The 19,683-nt window shown below is 40.5% G+C and overlaps 1 protein-coding gene across 1 annotated transcript in view; it reads left to right on the top strand.

The window, feature by feature from the left end:
• malrd1 (MAM and LDL receptor class A domain containing 1) overlaps window positions 1-19,683 on the top strand; it is a 74,668-nt gene that overhangs the window by 42,903 nt on the left and 12,082 nt on the right. The window contains exons 21-26 of the mRNA XM_084746970.1: window positions 6,731-6,911; window positions 11,477-11,605; window positions 11,728-11,889; window positions 16,187-16,344; window positions 17,412-17,613; window positions 18,160-18,438. Of these exons, the coding sequence (XP_084603096.1) occupies window positions 6,731-6,911; window positions 11,477-11,605; window positions 11,728-11,889; window positions 16,187-16,344; window positions 17,412-17,613; window positions 18,160-18,438 (1,111 nt within the window). The remainder of the gene's footprint in view (window positions 1-6,730; window positions 6,912-11,476; window positions 11,606-11,727; window positions 11,890-16,186; window positions 16,345-17,411; window positions 17,614-18,159; window positions 18,439-19,683) is intronic.

The raw sequence follows: 19,683 nt of genomic DNA on the forward strand, positions 1-19,683 counted from the left end.
GGGTTCTAGATAAAACAGTGGGAATATAAAAGGCGTCTCTGTGGAACCCCCAGGGTGGTTTGGTGTTAGCACCTTTAGAAGGTGGAAAGATTTCAGATAGAACTCTATGAGAGGGTTCTCAGTGGAATCATTACAAAATAGAAGGGTCCTCTGTAGAACCTATTATAGGACGTTCTGGGTGGAACCTTTCACAAATGGTTCTAGGTAGAACCCTCTATGTTGGGTTCTGGGTAGAGCTGTTTGAAAGGGTTCCAAGTTGAACCTTTGTTAAAGGTTCTATCGGGAACCAAAATGGGTTCTCTTATGGGGCCCAGTTGAAGAACCCTTCATGGTTCTAGTTAGAACTTGTATATCTGAGAGTGCGTCGTCTCTCATAACACATAAATGATGTTAAGTGCATGTATGACCTCGATGGTTCAAAGACATTAGCACTTACAGATTATTACTTTGTGCTATAATTTCCAACATTATAGCCTTTTTATAGCCTCGATGTTGCCTTGAGTCAAAACGACGACATTAAACACAAACATCAGAGCACATTTACACAAGCGTGACTACAAATACACACAGTCTGTGAGCATCAGAGTGTAAACACAGTGTGAGCCATCTTTAAAGGTTGACTGAAGAACAAAGGCAGTTATGGTAATGATACTTCAGTGGGCAGAGACACAGAGCAGAAAGGAGGGAGGGGATTATATTTACCTGGCAAGTGTTTCCCCTCTGTGAAGTCCACCAGGGGCTCAACAGTCCTGTCTGTTTATATCATCCGGCCTGTGAACTGCTCCTCGAGTCCTTAGTCATCACACTGATAACTGTCCTCAGCAGAGAGTGGACAGACGTGTAGGCTGGGACCTGAACACAGCCAGGGTCTCACGGTGAACCGAAGACAACCCTGCATGTGATAGCGGGAGATCCTCCTGATGTTTAGAATGTATGAGAGTTAGAAAAGAAAGACAGAGGCGTATTTGCTGTTTCATGCTGTTTCGGTTTCACTTGAAAACTGTTATCAAGAGCAGATGGAGGTGTCAGGAACAGGAACAGCTCTAACCGCTCCCGCTGATTGTTTTAGAATAAAAGACAGAAGGCTTGAAACAGCAAATATGGCCCTGTCTTTTGAGGGTAACTCTACTCTTAATGCTACATGTGGAGATCACAAAGGTTTGGACTTTGGATAAAACTTTTTTTCTGGAATCAAAACAAACTTTGAACTGCAGATTATGTTTTTTTGGATAGGAGTTACGGTATGAATACATCCTATTGCAGCATCATAAAGGGAGCATCTCCTAACAGCCTAACAATAAAGTTTGACATTTTGCTAAATACAATTAATCACATTTTTGCCAGGAGTTAGATGACAAGATTGATACCACTTTGTATATTCACGGTAATTATGCAGCTATAGTCAACAGCTGGCTATCTTAGCTTGACATAAAGACTGTAAAGTTATCAAGTTATCCGCCCTGCATAACTGCTGTTAAGGACTAGATGGCAGATATTTTCTTCAGCCTTGATTTTTGAGAAATATCTCCAGAATTAGATCTTAATAATTAATCATTTTAATGAATGAGTTTTTCCATTCTTTCATCATTTCTTGTCTGGATTATTGCAATACCATGTTCACATGCTCTGGTCAAAACATGATCATACAACTTCAGACTGTTAACCGAAGCTCGAAAGCATGATCATATCTCCCTTATGTGAGCCTCCCTTCACTGGCTGCCTGTCCATTTTAGAATTGATTTAAAAATTTTAGTCTTGACTGAGACTTGAGGCCCTGCATGACGCCAAGCTACCTGCCAGACGTATTGTATTAACTATTACAAAAGTGCAGGTGCAGAGTAGGCAGGCACATTAACCCCATATATGAAAAAATCTATTGCGCGCTGCAGGTTTGTAGAATGTTTACAGTTTTCATGCTAATCTAAGCTAATAGACCGCTGGCTCCAGATTCATATTTATTGCACAGGCATGAGAATGGTGTCAATCCTCTCATGCAACTCTCAGGAAGAAACCGAATGTTTCCAAAAATGTTGAATTATTACTGTAATATACTTTTTTCTGAGTTGGATATTGTGCATAAATAATTTTTTACTGTTGAACGCATTATCGCATTTTCTGCATCTATATAAGATTAATGTGAAGCTGCTTTCATTTTTCTGTCTCCACATTATAATGCTTTTGTCTTGGAGAAATGTATTATTTTGTCTCTCATGCAAGGAATCTGTTGGACTACTTTCCTTCTCAGACATCATGTATATTTCATAAGATTTTGTGAGAGTGGGCTCTTTGCTTGCCTGACTTACTGGCAGATCCACTTTGAATCAGCATTATGATCTGATGATTAAGAAAAAAATACTTGAAAACAAAGCTACACAGTCTGCCATTTGCTCATGTATCAAGTTATATATTGTGAAGTGGCTTGAAATGGGGCCTGCCATTATGGTGAACCAAACATCTACCAGCCGGCCAAAGAAAGGAGGCTCTACCAAAGAAAAATATAGCATGGCAAAGCTAATCATTTGAACATGTTCTTGGGTTGGAGAAGCTCTATCATGCAAACAATATGCTTATGTGCCCTCAGTGTTGTAACATTTCTTAACTAAGCAGAGATTAAGTAAGAAAAGGTGGATGCACTGTGAATTGAAGGTGAGTCGACAGAGAAACAGCTGCCAGCAGTTCCATAAAATGAAAAATCCATGAATACAAATTGGATTTCAGCTTAGTAGAACATTCAGTATATGGTTAAGACATAGGGGATTTCAAATTTCAAGTAAAATAGGCATTTTATTGTGATTACAAGTTTCTTTGTTGGCCTCTTGACTGTCACCAGGGGGATAATATAAATGAAATTATGCAAATGTATATCTACTCTTCACTTTGAGCAAACTGAATTTGTGGTTGCATTGCCTTGACTCGGGAAGCGAAACCTTCAAACTGATGGAATAAATGCCTCAACTGATCTGCCACCCAGACATCAAGTGTGAGCTACATATGCCGGCATCATACACTCGTCAGTCGCTCTGAGGCAGCTTTTATAGATTGAGCCTTTACTCCATGACATAAATCTGGATAAGTCCTGCTGTAACGCTGCCTATTAATCTATGCTCAACTCTCGCAGTAACAAGATTATTTCAAGCCAGGGCTCCACTGGCGTAAAGCGGAGGAGACAGCCTGTGCACGCCTCACCCAAGGGTGCATTTTAATAGGCTTTCAAACTGCAGAGTAGAATGTGACATTGCTTGTCCTCTGGTTTTGAGTACATTAGACCAGGTCTCTTTTTACTGCAGTTGCGTCTCTGGCCACGTCTTACAACTTCAAGTACAGTAAGTTTGATGTCGTTTGTAATCAGCGAGTTCACGTGTTTACCTGTTCACCTGCAAAATCCAGAAAGTTTCTCACTTCTGAGGTTGATTCTCCTCGTGCCACTGTGCTAAAGCTGAATTAATGATGTGATGTTATAGACCTGCAGTCACCTTTAAAGAGACAAGAGGTCGAGGAAGCTATTATGAATTATTGCAGAGCTACACCAGTCTTAATATTACACTCATGAACTTCAGGGGATGGGTAGTTAAATCTATACTTTCCTCTATTAAACACTCTGTGGTTTAACTAGGCAGCGCTGCTCCGTATTGACCTGAAGCTGAAGTGAAGTTTAACAATCACTCCAATCACCTCAAGCGAGAAACAAGATAGATAGATAGGTAGTTGGTGTGTATCCACAAAATGGATGTAATTTAGATGCAAGTTGCAATAAGGACCTTTCCATCTATATTACCTCCTCTCGACTGGCCAATCTGTCAAGTTGCTAACAGAAGCATGTGACACGTCTGACTTGATTTGGCTCTACAGATGGAGCAAGTGAGCGAGAAGACAGGGATATGATAGAAGAAAGGGGTATTTATTGTATGAAGGGTGGCATAAAACGGAAATGCAAACCTGGGAGGTTTGGGCAGGTAGTTGGAAAACACAAGGCTGATAGCTGGAAACCTGGGATTAAGGTTTGGGCGCGCAACTGGGCAGAGCGGGGGATCCAGGGCAGGGAAGCAGGGCTGACGAGACATGGGGAGATAAGATAGGGACCTAAGCTGGAGCAAATGAAACTGCAGGGAACAGGAGGCAGGGTTAGGCAAGGGGAAATAGACAACAAGAAAACAGAATGAATCCATAAAAATGGGTAAAAGTGTGGACTGACAGAGAAAGTGTGGAGTGTTTGTAGAGGCCTTAAAGGTCCAGTGTGTGAGATTTAGAGGGATGCATTGATAGAATATGGCAGAAATGGAAAATAATACCCACATCCATGTTTTTGTTACTTTATAATCACCTAAAAATAAGAACCATTGTGTTTTCATTACTTTGGAACGAGCCTTTTATATCTACGAGGGCAGGGGTCCTCTTGCATGTCCACATGTTGCACCACCATGTTTTTACAGTAACCCAGAATGGACAAACTAAACATTGGCTCTAGATGCAGCCTTTCAAGGTTTGTGTGAGTTTTGCAGCTTCTGCCATCCGCAAGTTCAGTACTAGATGCTAGTAAATCTTACTCAGTGGTCCTTTTAATTATTGAGCTGAGATGCAGCTGGTGTGACTCCAGCACACCTGTCTCCACTTAGACAAACAGAGTGGCAGCTGGTTCGGGAGACGCAGAATCATGATATATGGACGGACACGATTTTATTGTCTGCTTTATTGTCAACAAATCCAAAGGAAATGGCCCAAAACCAACAACGTATTAGTTATTTTCTCAGTACTTTTTGACCTCCTCACCCTGTTTGTGGCACTCAGGTGCATTGGCATGAGAAATAGTCCAAGAATTAAAGAACAACCTTTCTCAGCACAAAACTGCAAGAAATGTCGGGATTGCACCATCTACACCATAAAAAACTAACACTCAATACACATGACATTCAATCCCTTACATGGCACTGCATTAAAAACTGCATTAAAAAAACATAATTGTATAAAGGATACTACGTGGGCACTTTATAAAATTGTTGTGGGTGAACACAGTTTACATGCTTAAGTCTTAACTTGCATTTGTAGATGCAGCAACAGAGAGAAAATGGCTGTGGTCTGGCGAGTCCACGTTTCATGCTGTTTTTGGAAATCATGGATGTTGTGTCTGGGCTGAAGAGGAAAAGGACCATCCAGATTTTTACCAGCGCTAACTTCAAAAGCCAGCATCAGTGACAGTATGAGGATGTGTTAGAGTCCATCATATCATGACTTACTGTCACATCTGTGAAGGCCCCATTAATGCTGAAAGGTACATACAGGTTTTGGAGCAACGTATGCTGCCATCCAGACAACATCTCTCTTCAAACGTTCCAACTTTTTTGGAATTAGGTTTTGAAGTATCCACAGAATTAATAATTAGCAACAGTTTCTGTAGGTTTCTGTACTAAATGGCTAGTGCTGAGTGTAGGCGTGGGTGTGTATGCGTATATATGTTTTTATGAAAAAAGTTCTTATGGCTGGTGCTCTGTGGCTTGTGTTGCTTGGCGCACAAGTGTGTATTTACAGCATCAGGATCATGTATGTTGGATAAACCCAAAACCCAGTGCCACTGTATGGCTCATAAAGCGTTGTAATAGCTGTTGCACAATGCAGCTCTGCAGCACAGAGGAATAGGATACATCAGACTTTGGCCAGTACCTGTTAGGAGGATCAGTTCATTCTTGGTGTTGGTCTTTTCATGGGATTTGCTGTCTGTTTGTCAGAAAATATAGAATATGATCAGTCTAATCCCTAACTGCTTCTTGTTTAGTTTTATTCTTTGCTTCATTCTTTTGTAGATCCAACTGTTGTACTGCTATTGACTGTAGTCAGTGCTGCAGAAAGGAGGATATTATTGTCACAGTGTCCTTTTATCCTTTTCTGAAAAGGATTTGTCTGAATACTCTAAAATCCAATGTTCCTTTATATGTGTGTGTGTGTGTGTGTGTGTGTGTGTGTGTGTGTGTGTGTGTGTGTGTGTGTGTGTGTGTGTGTAACCTCTGTGCTGTTTTTAAAATGTAATAAAGGGCATAAAGAACAGTTAACTTTACAAGTAACAATTTCTACTGCCTCACCAAGAACTCTGCACCGCTTCCTCATGTTCTTGTGTCAAAATGGTGCCTCTTTAATAGGATGTGATGTCACTTTGTAAATGTCTCATTCATGCTCTTGACACGACATTAAAAACCGCCGGTAAGATGCTGGCTCGCGTCACGTACGTCCACTAAAGCCCTTTCAAAGTCACATTCGTTGTTTCAAAAGCTGTATTAGTCATGATTTAGTGCCTGCCTCGTGCCATGGGAAAAGACAGAGAAGACTTACAGAGGAATACACATCGGTCTATCTTATAATATGTTCCACATGTGGCATGAGAGAGATCCATTACCATAACTCAGGGAGAGCACGCTTTCATTCTCAATAGCAGGTCTCAAGGCAGGGGAACTTATTACTACAATGTTATGCTAATGAGACTTTAATGACTCCCCTTAGATGGTATTCACTGTTTCTCAGCAGCAGCAGTCTGGTTCAAGAGTTAATTTAAGCTCATTTTAACTTAAAGTTCTTCTGTCTTGATTTGCGACTCAGTGATACTCAAAGTTTGATGTTTCTGACAATGATCACTGGTGCAGCTTTGAATCCACTTTGAGGCTCTAGATGATGATATTAGAGTTGACGTTGTAACCATAAACGTCACCACAGGATCGTGATGTGTCAACGCTGCTCTTCTCCACAGACAGAGAACGACTTGTGGGAGGTGTGGAACAAAACGGGGCATCAGGGGAACAACTGGAACCGAGAGGAGGTCCCCCTGAGGAAGCTGAGGAACTTTGAGGTGATATTTGAGGGGATTCGCTCGAGGGACGTGAGTGGAGGAGCTGCCCTGGATGATCTGGAGTTCATAGACTGTGCCCCAAGTAGGTGACATGAACAGTACACACATTTTGTACAGTAAGCAGTTTAAGTCCCGACTCTAGGTCGAACTAAAATAAAAGTAAAGTTAAAAAGATAAAATTGGAATAAAACTGTGGGGCCAAATTTGAACATTTCCCAACCTGGTTTGATGCTGCTTATGCTAGCTAAGCTGCACAAAGGACAATACCACTATCTGCAAAAATGCCCCAAAAACTAAAACATGCTACTTATCTAATCTCGGTTGTACACTCTTGGACTCTATTCAAATTCTTTGCCTCCAAAGTCCTAAAAAGAACTTATTTTTTAATCTAATCTGTAAATTATTATCTTCTCTGAACGTGACTTGTGTTAAAGTTATTTTTCAAATTTGTGTGGACTGTTTCCAAGGGGTGCAGACCAAAATGCCTCTGGAAACAACTGGATACACCTACAGCCAATCAGAGCAACAGAATGTGTAACATAGAACTAAGTGACATGTTTAAGTTTGATCCGTTAAAAATAACGACCTGGTAACAGTTATGGCTAGACAGTACACTAAAATGTGTTTCTGAAAACACTTACGGCAGGAATTCATACTTGATCAGTACTGCCTCGTTTGACAGTTTGATCTGAGTTTAATTACACTCAGAACATTGTGACATGTGACTTCTCTAATCTGGTGAGTCTCAGCCATCGTACCAAACCCACCTTGTACTAAATAAATGGTTGTGGTTGCAAGACAACAAGAGCCAGGACTGGTGGAAATCTGTCTGAAAGGGATGGAGACCAGATGTATCCGCCAAAGCAAATAAAACATGAGCTTTCAGATTCGTCTGGTTCCCAGGTTAACGTCCTTATGTACAAATTAGAGACACTGTCGCAGATTCTTTCCAGATTTCCTTCATCTAGAGAACAATATTTCTTGATTTTTCTTGGGCAAAAATGGAATCAACTGCCATTGTAATGAATGCTAACAGTCTAATTAACTATACAAAAAAAATATAGACTCAGTGTGGAGTTGCCTTTTAAAAGATAATTTGACAATTCATAATCATGTCAGGTTGTGCATTAAGTTTTACCTGGCTCTGTCAGTAAGTCCAAAAATCCACTAATGAACACGGTGTAATTTGTATCTGTTTCCTCCTGTTTCCAGTCTTTATGCTTAGCTAAACCAGCTGGCTCTAGCTTCATACTTGGTGCACTCATATTAGACTGGTAACTTGTCATCCTGCCCTGCGTGTTTGACAAAAGGTCAAACTTTTCCTTTATGGACGTGTTCTGGAATTTGAGCTTTTGATCGGCATCAAAAGAAATACCAAGACGGTGACTGGATCTCACCATCCTAACCCAGCTAATGAGTGATTTATAAAAAGGCCCTCACCTTTGTGGCTGAAATATCTTTCAACATTTTCATCACCTCTGTCTGAAGTGTGAATAATGTGAGTAGGTGGGCCGAGAAGATGGGAAATGCCTTGCATTTTCATTGTGTCCAAATGGAGGACTGGAGTGGAAAGTGGTTTTTTAAAGCCAAAAATCTCACCGCCTGGTGAAGTAATCACTGAGTCACTGCTATTCAGCAAACTTCTGAACAGATGTGAGGGTCGCTTTGTGCAGAGTGGCAGCACAAATCGAACTTCTGGCTTCTTTAATTCAAAAGCAACTTTAATTTGACTAAACCTTTGATAGTTTGAGAAAAGTGATCATGCTTTTAAAGACTGTCATTAACTCATGTAGTCAGTCAGCTTTTCATACCAGTCCACATCTAACTTTTTCCTTGAAATCCATGAAAATATCTTCAAACTTGCCTTTGAAGATTACTGAATTGACTCAGTCTTTGTAAATGCAAGAATAAAATGTCAAAAGTACGCTAACGATTGATGTAAGCCTCTCCAAACCCAATGTTTGTTTTTTTTGCTATAATTACATATTCAGGTGGTTTACCTTGAATAAGTGATCATCTAGAAAATGAATCTGAAATTAAAAAACTATTCCAGGTTGTATTACATAATGTGGATTAAATGACTTTAAACTTCTCTCATTCTGTCCTCTGTTCTTGTTTTATCAAACGTACTTCCAAGATATAAATACGCTGTGAAATTATTTTATGATCTTTTTAACTGATAGTTTGGAGTATGAAATTGATTTTGCTGCTGGCTCACTCAGAATGTGAATTGAGAAACTGAGACAGAGAGAGCTCTCTCTAAGAAGTAAGGGTTCCAGAAGGGTTCTTCCTAAAGGGATGAGGTTCTACATGGAACCATTTGCTTCTGAAGAACCCTTTTTCAAGAAAGGGCTTGTCAAGGGTTCTAAGACTAAGGTTTGCAGTAATAATCATTTTCATCCAAAGAACCCTTTTGTTGATTGTTGAAATCCTTGAAGAACTCTTGTCAAAGTTTAGTCAAGTGTTCTTTGTACCATAACATAAAAGGGTTCTTGACAGAACCCCCTGAGTGGACGTTAGTTAAAACCATTATGGGTTCGGGGGGTTCTACAGAGAACCCTTTTCTATTCTGTGTTCTAGATAAAAAAATGTTCTTAGTTGAGCCTCAGGATGGGTTCTAGGTAAAACTCTTGGAGTATAAAAATGTTTTCTGAGGAACCCCCTGGTGTGGTTTTCAGGTGGGCTCTAGATAGAACCCATCTAATTTAAAAAGGTTCTATGTGGAATCCCCTGGTGCACTCTAGATAAGAAGTATATAATATAAAAAGGTTCTTGGTAGAACCCCCGTAAGTGGGTTCTTGATAAAACCCTTGAACTATAAAAAAAAAACGTTTTCTGTGGAACCCCTTGCGTGGGGTCTAGATAAAACCTTGGAATATAAAAGGGTATTCAACAGAACCCCCTGGATGGGTTCTAGTTAAAAACCCTTGGAAGATGAAAATGATCCCCCTAGAACCCCCAGGTGGGTTCTAGATAAAAACCTTGCAATATAAAAGAGTTCTCAGTAGAGCCCCTGAGTGGATTCTTGTTAGCACCCTTAGAAGGTGGAAATGTTCTAGATAGAAGCCCTCGGAGAGGGTTCTGGGTGGAACCATTACACAATAGAGGGGGGCTCTGTAGAACCTCTCAGTGGGGGTTTAGGGGGAAACCTTTTACAGATGGCTCTAGGTATAACCATTTATGTTCTAAGTAGAATCCTCTGAAAAGGTTCTCCTATAGTGACAAGCCAAAGATCGTTTGATGGTTCCAGCTCGCGCCTTTATTCCTCAGAGTGTAGTGTGTCTTACAGAGTTGGGTTCTGTGTGCGATGGCTGCTGACAGACGCCGTTTGATGTTTACGTCCGAGACAGATGTTCCGCATTAAACGGGACCTGGCACAAGGCTGGACACCATGTGGAGACGTTCCCTCTCCCTCCCCAACACACAAACATAAACACACTCACACAGGCAGACATAAATACTGACCTACAGACGAGCAGAGACGCAGATCAAAACGGACTGACTGAGAGGCGTCCATTCAAGGACTGTCTGTCCAAAACTAAATGACACTGACAAACTTCCATCAGATTTAAATGCATGCATTTCAGTTTATTCTGTGATAGCATTAACCCCGCTGACCTCCTGGAATGACATTCAACTCGTTGCTCATTTCACTCGTCATTTAATGTCTCTGCCTTTGAAGTTTAACAGTGCACACACACACACACACACACACACATATTGTAGTTATATGTGCTGTCTCTGCTCCACCTGATCTCTTTTCCTTCCTCTTTGCTCTGTCTCAAACAAGTCAGAGCTGGAGGAAGAAGGAGGCTTTGATTTCCCCGACAGGCCTTTGTCTGCTTTTGTTTACCGTCGTCTCCGCCGCTCGTGTCCTTCGGTGCAGAGAACAGGAAGGCTGTGTTTTAATAAGAAACGGTTGTTCATCGTAGCGTTTTTTTCCCTGACGTTAGATTTGATTCATCTGAATGGAAAAGAGGAGATAGTTTCCTGTCTAGTGGGTCAGTCCTAAAAAAGATTAAATACCACCACTGGGGCCCACTGCACAAAACACCTAAAGTTTTCTCCTTAAGCATGACGCTTAGACTTAGAATCTCTTTAGCTGAGCGACTCACGGGTGTTGCACACAACCCCTTAATTCCTCAGTAAAGGAAAAACATTAAGGCATTTATTTAAAATTCTGCAGTTTCCATGGAGACTGTTTGCATGTGCACTTGTGATACCTGTTATCGCCTCACCTAGGGCCTTAGGACCCTGTGTTATCACCTTGTGTTGTGGGTGCTGTTTATCAGACGGCACACTTTAAGGAAGCTGGCGACATTAAAGATGTGCGCCGCTGTCTCATCCTCCTCCTTTTTGACAGGTTTTGAACTTCATCACAGTGTTAAGCAGACGAGTAAAGACATTTAAAACAGACATTGAATGACGTGACACGCCGTTGACCTGCACACAGGCGCTGATTTATGTTGTTTTTGCTGAATTAGTGCACGAATTACCTCCTTTGCACTCATCACACACTCACACTCATTACTACTTAAGGAGAATAGATTTTTTTTAGTATTTTGTGCAACTGATTTTATCTTAAATGAACCTTAACTTGATCATTCTCCCTAAATCTGTTCTTATGTTTGTCTCTGTGTGTTTTAGATGTTGTGGATTCAGTCAGCTGTCCTGCAGTCACAGACTTTGTGTGTCGCAGTGGCCACTGCATCGAGTCCCACCTGGTGTGCGACAACAAGGCCGACTGTGCTGATGAATCAGATGAGATAGACTGCGGTGAGTAGAAATGGGAAATAAGTTTCTTTGGAAGTGGGAGTGAATCCATCTTATTGTGGCAGAAAAAAACAACTTTCAGACCAGATGTCTCACTTTTCTCCTTCTATCTTTCTCTCCCGTAGACTACATTTTTGGCTCGCCAGGTGCATGCAGTTTTAACATGGATGAAAACGTGTGGGAGGAGACGTGCCAGCTGTCACAGGACGCTGATGATGACTTTGATTGGAGGATCAGCCATCGGAGTGAGACACCGGGAGCTGGACCTCACGCTGACCACAGTCCTGGTCAGTAGCCACTCTGCCGTCAACCCCGTCTCCAAGAAATTACAGTTATACACAATAAGTGCTCCAAATTAAACAATCTGTTCTCCACAATGTCATGAGCATTTTCTGATCTGATGCCATGATCAGCAGGACAACATTATTTGTCTGTTACAAATCATGAAAATTGGACACTCTGGTTACGGTTCAGTCAAATTTAGGCAAAAAACAAAACTGGGTAATGTTAGGGAAACATTCTGCAATTGTTTAAATAAACAACATTTATCTTTATTAGGAATTGGAAAATAAACAGCGTTTTTTCCCTGGCAGAGTCCCAGGTTTTGCTGACCCATCCACCCACCTCGGTGTCATCTCTAAGTGGACTTTACAGCTCTATAATAATGCTTCCCAACTCAACTCTTTGCTTCCAGTACACAAGAGTCATAATTCCTACACCAGCTAGGGTGGCTAGTTCCTCCTCATGCCAACTATAGATAAAGCAGACGGTGGTTAGCCTACAGATGTAGCCTCATTTCAGACAGGGTGAAAACTGACCACATATGATGGTATAATGTCAAAAAACAGAAAGCTTAACAGTTTCTTTAAGTTAGATAATGTCAAGTTGTCATAACAGACATTGATGACTTTATTAACTTCAACTTGTCATAACAAAGACATCTCAAACAATGTCAACTTTGCATTAAACATAACATAATTGACCAAATGACACTTAATGATAATAGTCATACACCTTCATAAAGACTCCTTCATGTGTCATGACATGGTTATGACAGTTAAGGAATGTTTTATGTTTAGGTTGGGGAAAGATCACAATCTTGTTTAAATATTGAAATATCCCTTCAGGTTTTAGTTACAAGAAGCAGTTTTAGAAATAATTTTGATACACAAGTTTGTGATTTTTTTCTAACCTCTGACCTCTTCATCCTGACACATTTCCAGTACTGTTTGTGTTCGGTACTCACTGGATGTTTGCTTTCTGTCTTGTTTTTTTGAAAAAGATTAATAACACTGTCAAAAAAAAATCTTTCTCAAAATTAGGAACAAACAACTTGTGTGTCCTCGTGACATCCTCCATGTTTTTTCAGCTCACAGGCAGCTCACTCCAGAGCCTTTGTAATTACAACTTGACAGCCGAGGAATTGGAGCTTCCGACAGGCATGTGAAGGCAGGGTTAATAATACATCCTGATCAATGTCAGCCTGAGTCAAACTGAGCTTAACAGCATTGGACTTGTTGTTTATCTTGTGTACAGTGATACTGCAGCATCAAAACATGATTTCTGCTGCTGATTAATTAAAAATTAATCCTGGAGTATGAATCACCTCATCGGTGCTAAGGTTACGCTTGCAGTCATCTATATAAGGCAATGTAAACCCTCATTTACATCTGACTTTGCCTGTAATTTGCATTCATTAATATTTGTTTTGTACATTAGCTGTCAGTGTTTCTTCTGTTTGTTGACGCTGCTCTGTTCGCTCAGGCTTGAAAAAATTCTCTTGATGTTGAGAGGACGACCTTAATAAACAAATGATAGCAGCATTAAAGTAATGAAAAATCTAATTATAGTTTTGCATTGTGGAAGTTAATTTGAGGTGTACAGTGTACTTCACAGTGAGAAAACGAAGTGAAAGGGTAGTAATGCAGAGCCAAGTCAAGGAGTCACCTGAATTCATTAAGACGTGAAATTTATGGCTTAAAAATGTAGTTCAGATAATGAGTTGACTGACAGAAAATCATTTTACTAATTGGTTATCAAAGAAAATGCTAAAGATTTGCTGTTTTCTGCTTTGAGGATTTGCTTTTTTCTTCTTTCTCTGTTCTCTAATATTGTAAAAATGATTAATGTAAAGCTGCTTGTCGGACAAAACACGTTTTTGGCTTTTGGCTCACTGAAATTATGATGCGCACTTTTAGTATTTTCTAAAATTCAAGGTCACAAAAAAGCAAAAGTGGTGGAGCGTAGAGAATGAATTTGAAAAGTCTCACGGCCTGAGGGAAGAAGCTGCTCTTCAGCTCTTCAGTCTGGTGGTACAGCTGCAGATACTTCTGTATTTCTCTCCAGACAGCAGCAGGGGTGAACAGGCTGTGGCTGGGGTGAGTTTTTTTAGTTTCCTCTTGGCTTTTGTGCAGCCACCTCACCCCTGCAATGTCACTGATTCTCTGTAGATGTTCTGGGCAGCAGTTTTGCACATCCCATTCCAGTTTGAGATGTTTCCAATCAGGATGCTTTCTATTCCTCTGTGGAAGTTAACAAGAAGGATGAAGATGTGTGATCTCAATGACAGGTTTTTCATAAAATCAACAATCAGCTCCTTGGATTTGCTGCTGATTTAGTAGTAGGTTGTTCTTTGTGCATTATTTTGCATGATTATTGATTTCCTCCCACCCAAATCTGGCCAATTCACAACAGAGTTTACTTTCTGTGATTATGCTGACTAAAATGTGATCTAATGGTATAATTTCTTCATTTGCACTGGATGCACTGATGTTGTGGAGGTGATGTGGTACTTGAGGAAAGTGTAACACCAAGTCATCATACTGTCTACCATATCTTGTCGACTGACCATAAACCTGAGTACAAAGCAGCCTTTAATCATTGCTAACAGTGCACTCAGTGATCTGTCCTCATCTACAGCGCAGCTATAATGCCTCCTTGCATTGGCTGTTGATGAGTTCACACCCACTTCTGATTGGCCGGTTGAGTTTATTGATCCGAGAGATGAATCTGGACACTGTGTCATAGACTGAACTTATGATCTCACTCCAGAGCAGATCAATAAACCGTCTGTAACTCACACCAGAGAGCTGAACAAGGACAAGAGGTGCACATGACATCACTGAGTCGCATTATCAGATGACTGAGCAACATGTGTGTACACAGGAAACGGCTTTGATCCGAACAAACACACTGACCGCACTGACTCCGCCTTCATTGTTATTTTTCCAGTCAGAGGAGAAGAATCCATTGTTGTTAGTGCACTCTGAGAAATAAACACGCTAACTAGAACCATAAAGGGTTCTTCGGCTTGTCCTCATAAAAGAACCCTTCTTGGTTTGTGGTGCAACCTTTTATAAATGTTCCACTCAACCCTTTCAGAGAGTTTTGCCTAGAACCCAACATAAAAGTTATACCTAAAATGATCTTTGAAAAGTTTCATCCTGAACTCTGACAGGTTCTTCAAAGAACCCCTCTATAGTGTAATGGTTTTATCCAGAAGCCAGAATCTTTCCATCTTCTAAGGGTGCTAACAAGAACCCACCAAGGGGGTACTCCCAAGAACCTTTTTATACCCCAAGTGTTTTTTCAATAACTCATCATTGTGGTTGTACCAAAAACCTTTTTTATATTTCAAGAGTCTGAACCCACCCAGGGGGTTCCACCAAGAGCCTTTTAATATTCCAAGGGATTTATTAAGAACCCACTCAGGGGGTTCTACTGAGAATCTCCATATATCCCCAAGGGTTTTTATCTAGAACCCAACTAGGGTTTTATATTCCAAGAGATTTTTTTCTGGAACCCACTGAGGGGGTTCTTCCAAAAACCTTTTAATACTCCAAGGGTTTTATCTAGTACACACCCAGGGGATGTACTGTGAACCTTCAAGGGTTTTATCTAGAATCCACCAAGAGAGTTTTAGTAAGAACCTTGTTATATTTAGTTTAGAGTTTTATCTGGGACACCCAGGGGGTTCCACTGAGAACCCTTTTATATTATACTGTACTACAAAGAACCAACGTTTGACAAACCTTTTGAAAAGGATTTCAACAACAACAAAATGGTCAAAGGCTTCTTTGTATGAAAATGGTTTTTAATGGAACTTTTAATCTCACAAAGAACCCTTGACAAACCCTTTCTTCAAAAAAAGGGTTCTTTAGAAGCAAGTGGTTCCTTTTAGAACCTCATCCTTTATCTGTAAGAGAGTGGGAGCAGCGTTTGCTGTGCACGATGGATTGTGATGCCTTAAATCTCCTGTAACTCATGTGGAAAACTCCGACTTTTGTTCTGGCCACACACAGATGCTGTCTCATCTCTGAACTCAGCCGAGCTGAAGAAGCTCGCTGCTGCTTTTGGCTGCAGGCTACATGATTTCACGACAGCACAAGTTCTTTCTTCCATCCAAATATCATGTGTATTGGAACCAACAGAAGAAAGTTATTTATTTCCTGCACAAAAGCAGAAATTGAACCGTTGAGACGGGTTTAGCTGTGAATTCTCTTTGTCATTCATCACACTGAAATATTACTCACACCTCATATAAATGCACTATCCATGTGTTCTGTACTGTATTTATTCTTAAAGGTGGTGGAGGGAACTTCCTCTTCATAAACTCAGCCACTCAGAGGGAGGGTGACATCGCCAAGGTGACGACCAGGCGTCCATTTCCAGCCAGTATCGGCCTCTGTCACCTGCGCTTCTGGTTCTACATGCACGGCTCTGACAGGATGGGAACACTGAAGGTGATTTAATCCGAGCCACATCTCCATAAATAATTCAGTCAAGTCAAGTCTTTAGTTTGTGTCAGGCATCTACCTCCCAAACATGTTTTTTTTTTTATTGTCATTTGCTGTCAGATGATCCATCACAGTCAACCTGAAGGCTTAATTTGGTTTTGTCAGAAATTTCTTCCCTATTTTACTGTGCCTCCCACTACATTACACTCTGCTTACTGTCAATCACCTGATACCCACAGGAGGGAATGAAAGTCTCCCTGACAGAAAATAATCCATCAAAGCGCATCACCTTGCAAACTTGATTAGCATATCCACCTTTTCATGTCTTTTTTAGGCATCTCTGTGAGCTGGGTTAATTTCAAGACAACAAACAATGAGCAGATGTTAAGAAAACAAGCTAATTAGGTATGATGTGCACTGAAAAATGGCCAAAAAATACATGTAGCTGTACACTAGATACTCACAAATGTGCTGTCACTTAAAATAGCACCAGTATTCCTCTCTCAGGTTTGATGCTAAACTAATTAAACTTGTATTAAATAAAAAATGTCCAAGGCAATTACAATACTGTTAATAGAATTTATTATTTCCCTAAATAAAGCTCTGTAATACACTGTGAACCTATGGTATAAACTCATGCATTACTGTGTAAAAAGTAAAAAGACTGTACAAATTAAAAGCTTTACAATTCAGAAACTTGATAGATATTAATAGAATTATGTATGAGGCCAATAATAAATCTTTACCTGAAAGTTTCTAAAAATTTGGGGTGCGTTCCAGTCAGAAGTCAGAATTTCCCGGTTGAAATTTCCAACCGCTGACTTCCAAGCATTCCAGGAACATGATGCCAAACGTAAACAAAAAACATGGCTGACTGCGACCAACTAATGAGTGTCTTTGGCAAATGTACACACAATTTAATTCTCAGCAGTGCAGCCTCTTTGCATTTGTTGTAATCGAATATTTTGGTTTTTAGAACATTGTTTGTTCACTTGCAGTCCAAAATACATTTTAATTTCATTTTCAAAAACATGTCAGTCACAAATCTCTATGTTGGTTCACCACCTCACCAGATCTACACTGTCGGACTCAGTGGTACCAGTCTGCTGATGTGGGCAGCCACTGGAAACCATGGTAACCAGTGGACATATGCTAATGTCATCCTGTCCAACCCGGCACCTTTCAGAGTGACCTTCCAGGCTGAGGTGGGTGGAGACATGTGGACAGACATCGCCCTGGATGACATCTCTTACACTGCAGAGTGTCTGGTGGGAGGTAAAGACTTATACTTTTGTCTCTTTTTGTCCTTCGCTTCCATTTGGTTTCTTATTTTTTCCTCATTTCCTGTCCTTTCAGCACTGCTGCTCATTTTTCATGCCATTTCCTCCAATTTTCACCTTCTCCCGTTTCCTTTTTCCACATTTTCTGTGTGCCAACATCCGTGCTGCCCTGCTCCGTTTCCATATAAATTGTGTGGACCCTCGGGGAGAGTGTAGTGAGTTAATGGAGCCTGTTGCCCTGTAGGTCCATATAAATTCACTGTGGAGACTGGGTCAGCGCCAGGGGACGGCACAGAGGGCAATGGGGGGGAAAAGCAATTACATTTATATTGTGTTGTTTCCTCACTCACACCCTGACATTCTCCTTTCACCCCTGTATCACTCGTTCAGCTGACTTTCTGAAGAAGAATCTATTTTCCCACCGTGTGTCTTAAAACAATCCTCAGATTTTCCTCTGAAAGATGCTGACTGTGTGTGAGCTGCAATCAATACAATGCGTGAATGTGTAATCATGTGTCCTCCCTGTGATCTGTCACCTCAGGACCAGTGACTCCCCAGCCTCTGACCTGTGCTGGGGACCAGTACCAGTGTACCTACTCCTTTCAGTGCATCCCAGAAAGCTGGAGGTGTGATGGAGAGCTGGACTGTGCCGACCAGTCCGATGAAGAGTTTTGTCCCACTGTGGTGCCTGGTACTCTCCCTCCTCAGGACAGCTGTCCTACTGGACATTACCAGTGTTTGAATCATACCTGCATCCCCTCCATACTGCGTTGTGATGGCATCCCAGACTGTCCTGATGGAGAGGACGAGTACAGCTGCCGTAAGTATGAGTATGGCTTTTGATATGGATGCACCGATCCAATATTCAGTGTCAGTATCGTCCTGATACTGACCTGATCGTCCTGATTTGATAGTATGTAAATCCAACTAAACTTAAACTAAACTTTGAGTGATGTGCTTTGTGGAGTTATTTTAAGGTCAAACAATAATAAAAAAAATAAAATAGCCGACTGCAATTTATATATTAATGCAATTTATTTACATTTTATTTTGAAAATCTGAACCTTGCTGACCAAGCAAATATACTGCTAAAAGTTCTCTGTGTGAAAAAGCAGCAGTATAACTGTCATGCTGTGAACTGTGTATTTCTTCCTTCGTGGGAGAAGAGTATTTATTTCACAGCTCGAGCATGACATTTTTTAGATAGCTAGATAAATCAAAGTGCATCCATGCAAAGAAATTCACATCTTAGTTGTTTAAGAGAATGAAAAATACAGCATTGCGTTGGTATCGGTACCGACAGATACTCAACATTGCAGTATTGCTATGAGACATGAAGAGGTTAGTGTCAAGGCATCCCTTGCTTTTGACTGGTCCCAGTGTGCATGTAGAACTTTACAAGTCTTTGGTTACAAGTATATAATCCAACAACAGATGTACCACCGGTATATAAAAACTACAAACATCTTTGTCAGCTTCTTGTAAATTCCTTCAAATATGGACACACACACCAGTGGTATGTAGCCATGTAGATACCTTTAAGCTCAGTGCATACATGTTTATGCCTATTTGGAGACTCTCATGGTAGTTCAACATATAATATCATGTAGTTTTTTTTCCAACATTTTTAGTTCTACAAATGAAATTAGTTATATCAAAATCCGCTCCGTTTTCTTTCTGTAAAACAAAATACGACGTGTGCTTATGTAACCTTGAACCAAGTGATTTCAACCAATAATATCATGAAATCCACCCATCAATCAGCCTTCAACTTCCTGCAGCACAGTTACAAATCATTCGTTAGCTGGCAACAGCATGGGACATTATCCATGTTTATTATAACACGCCCACATTTCCACATTCAAATAAAATTTCCTCAAGGTTGGTCCAGCATGTCCAGCTTGTTTCCTTTAAAAATACATCACGATACAGAAGTTGCGCAAAAATGCTGTTTCATCTGGACTTTAAGACCCGGCTTTTTACAGCTGCTTTTAAATCTCAACAATTACCAACAGAATAACAAGGTTTCTTTTATTTTCTCTTTTCCACTTATTTACCTTTTATG

This window comes from Lutjanus erythropterus, chromosome 21 (genome assembly GCF_056507025.1).
Source record: "Lutjanus erythropterus isolate fLutEry1 chromosome 21, fLutEry1.hap2, whole genome shotgun sequence".
Taxonomy (NCBI): domain Eukaryota; kingdom Metazoa; phylum Chordata; class Actinopteri; order Lutjaniformes; family Lutjanidae; genus Lutjanus; species Lutjanus erythropterus.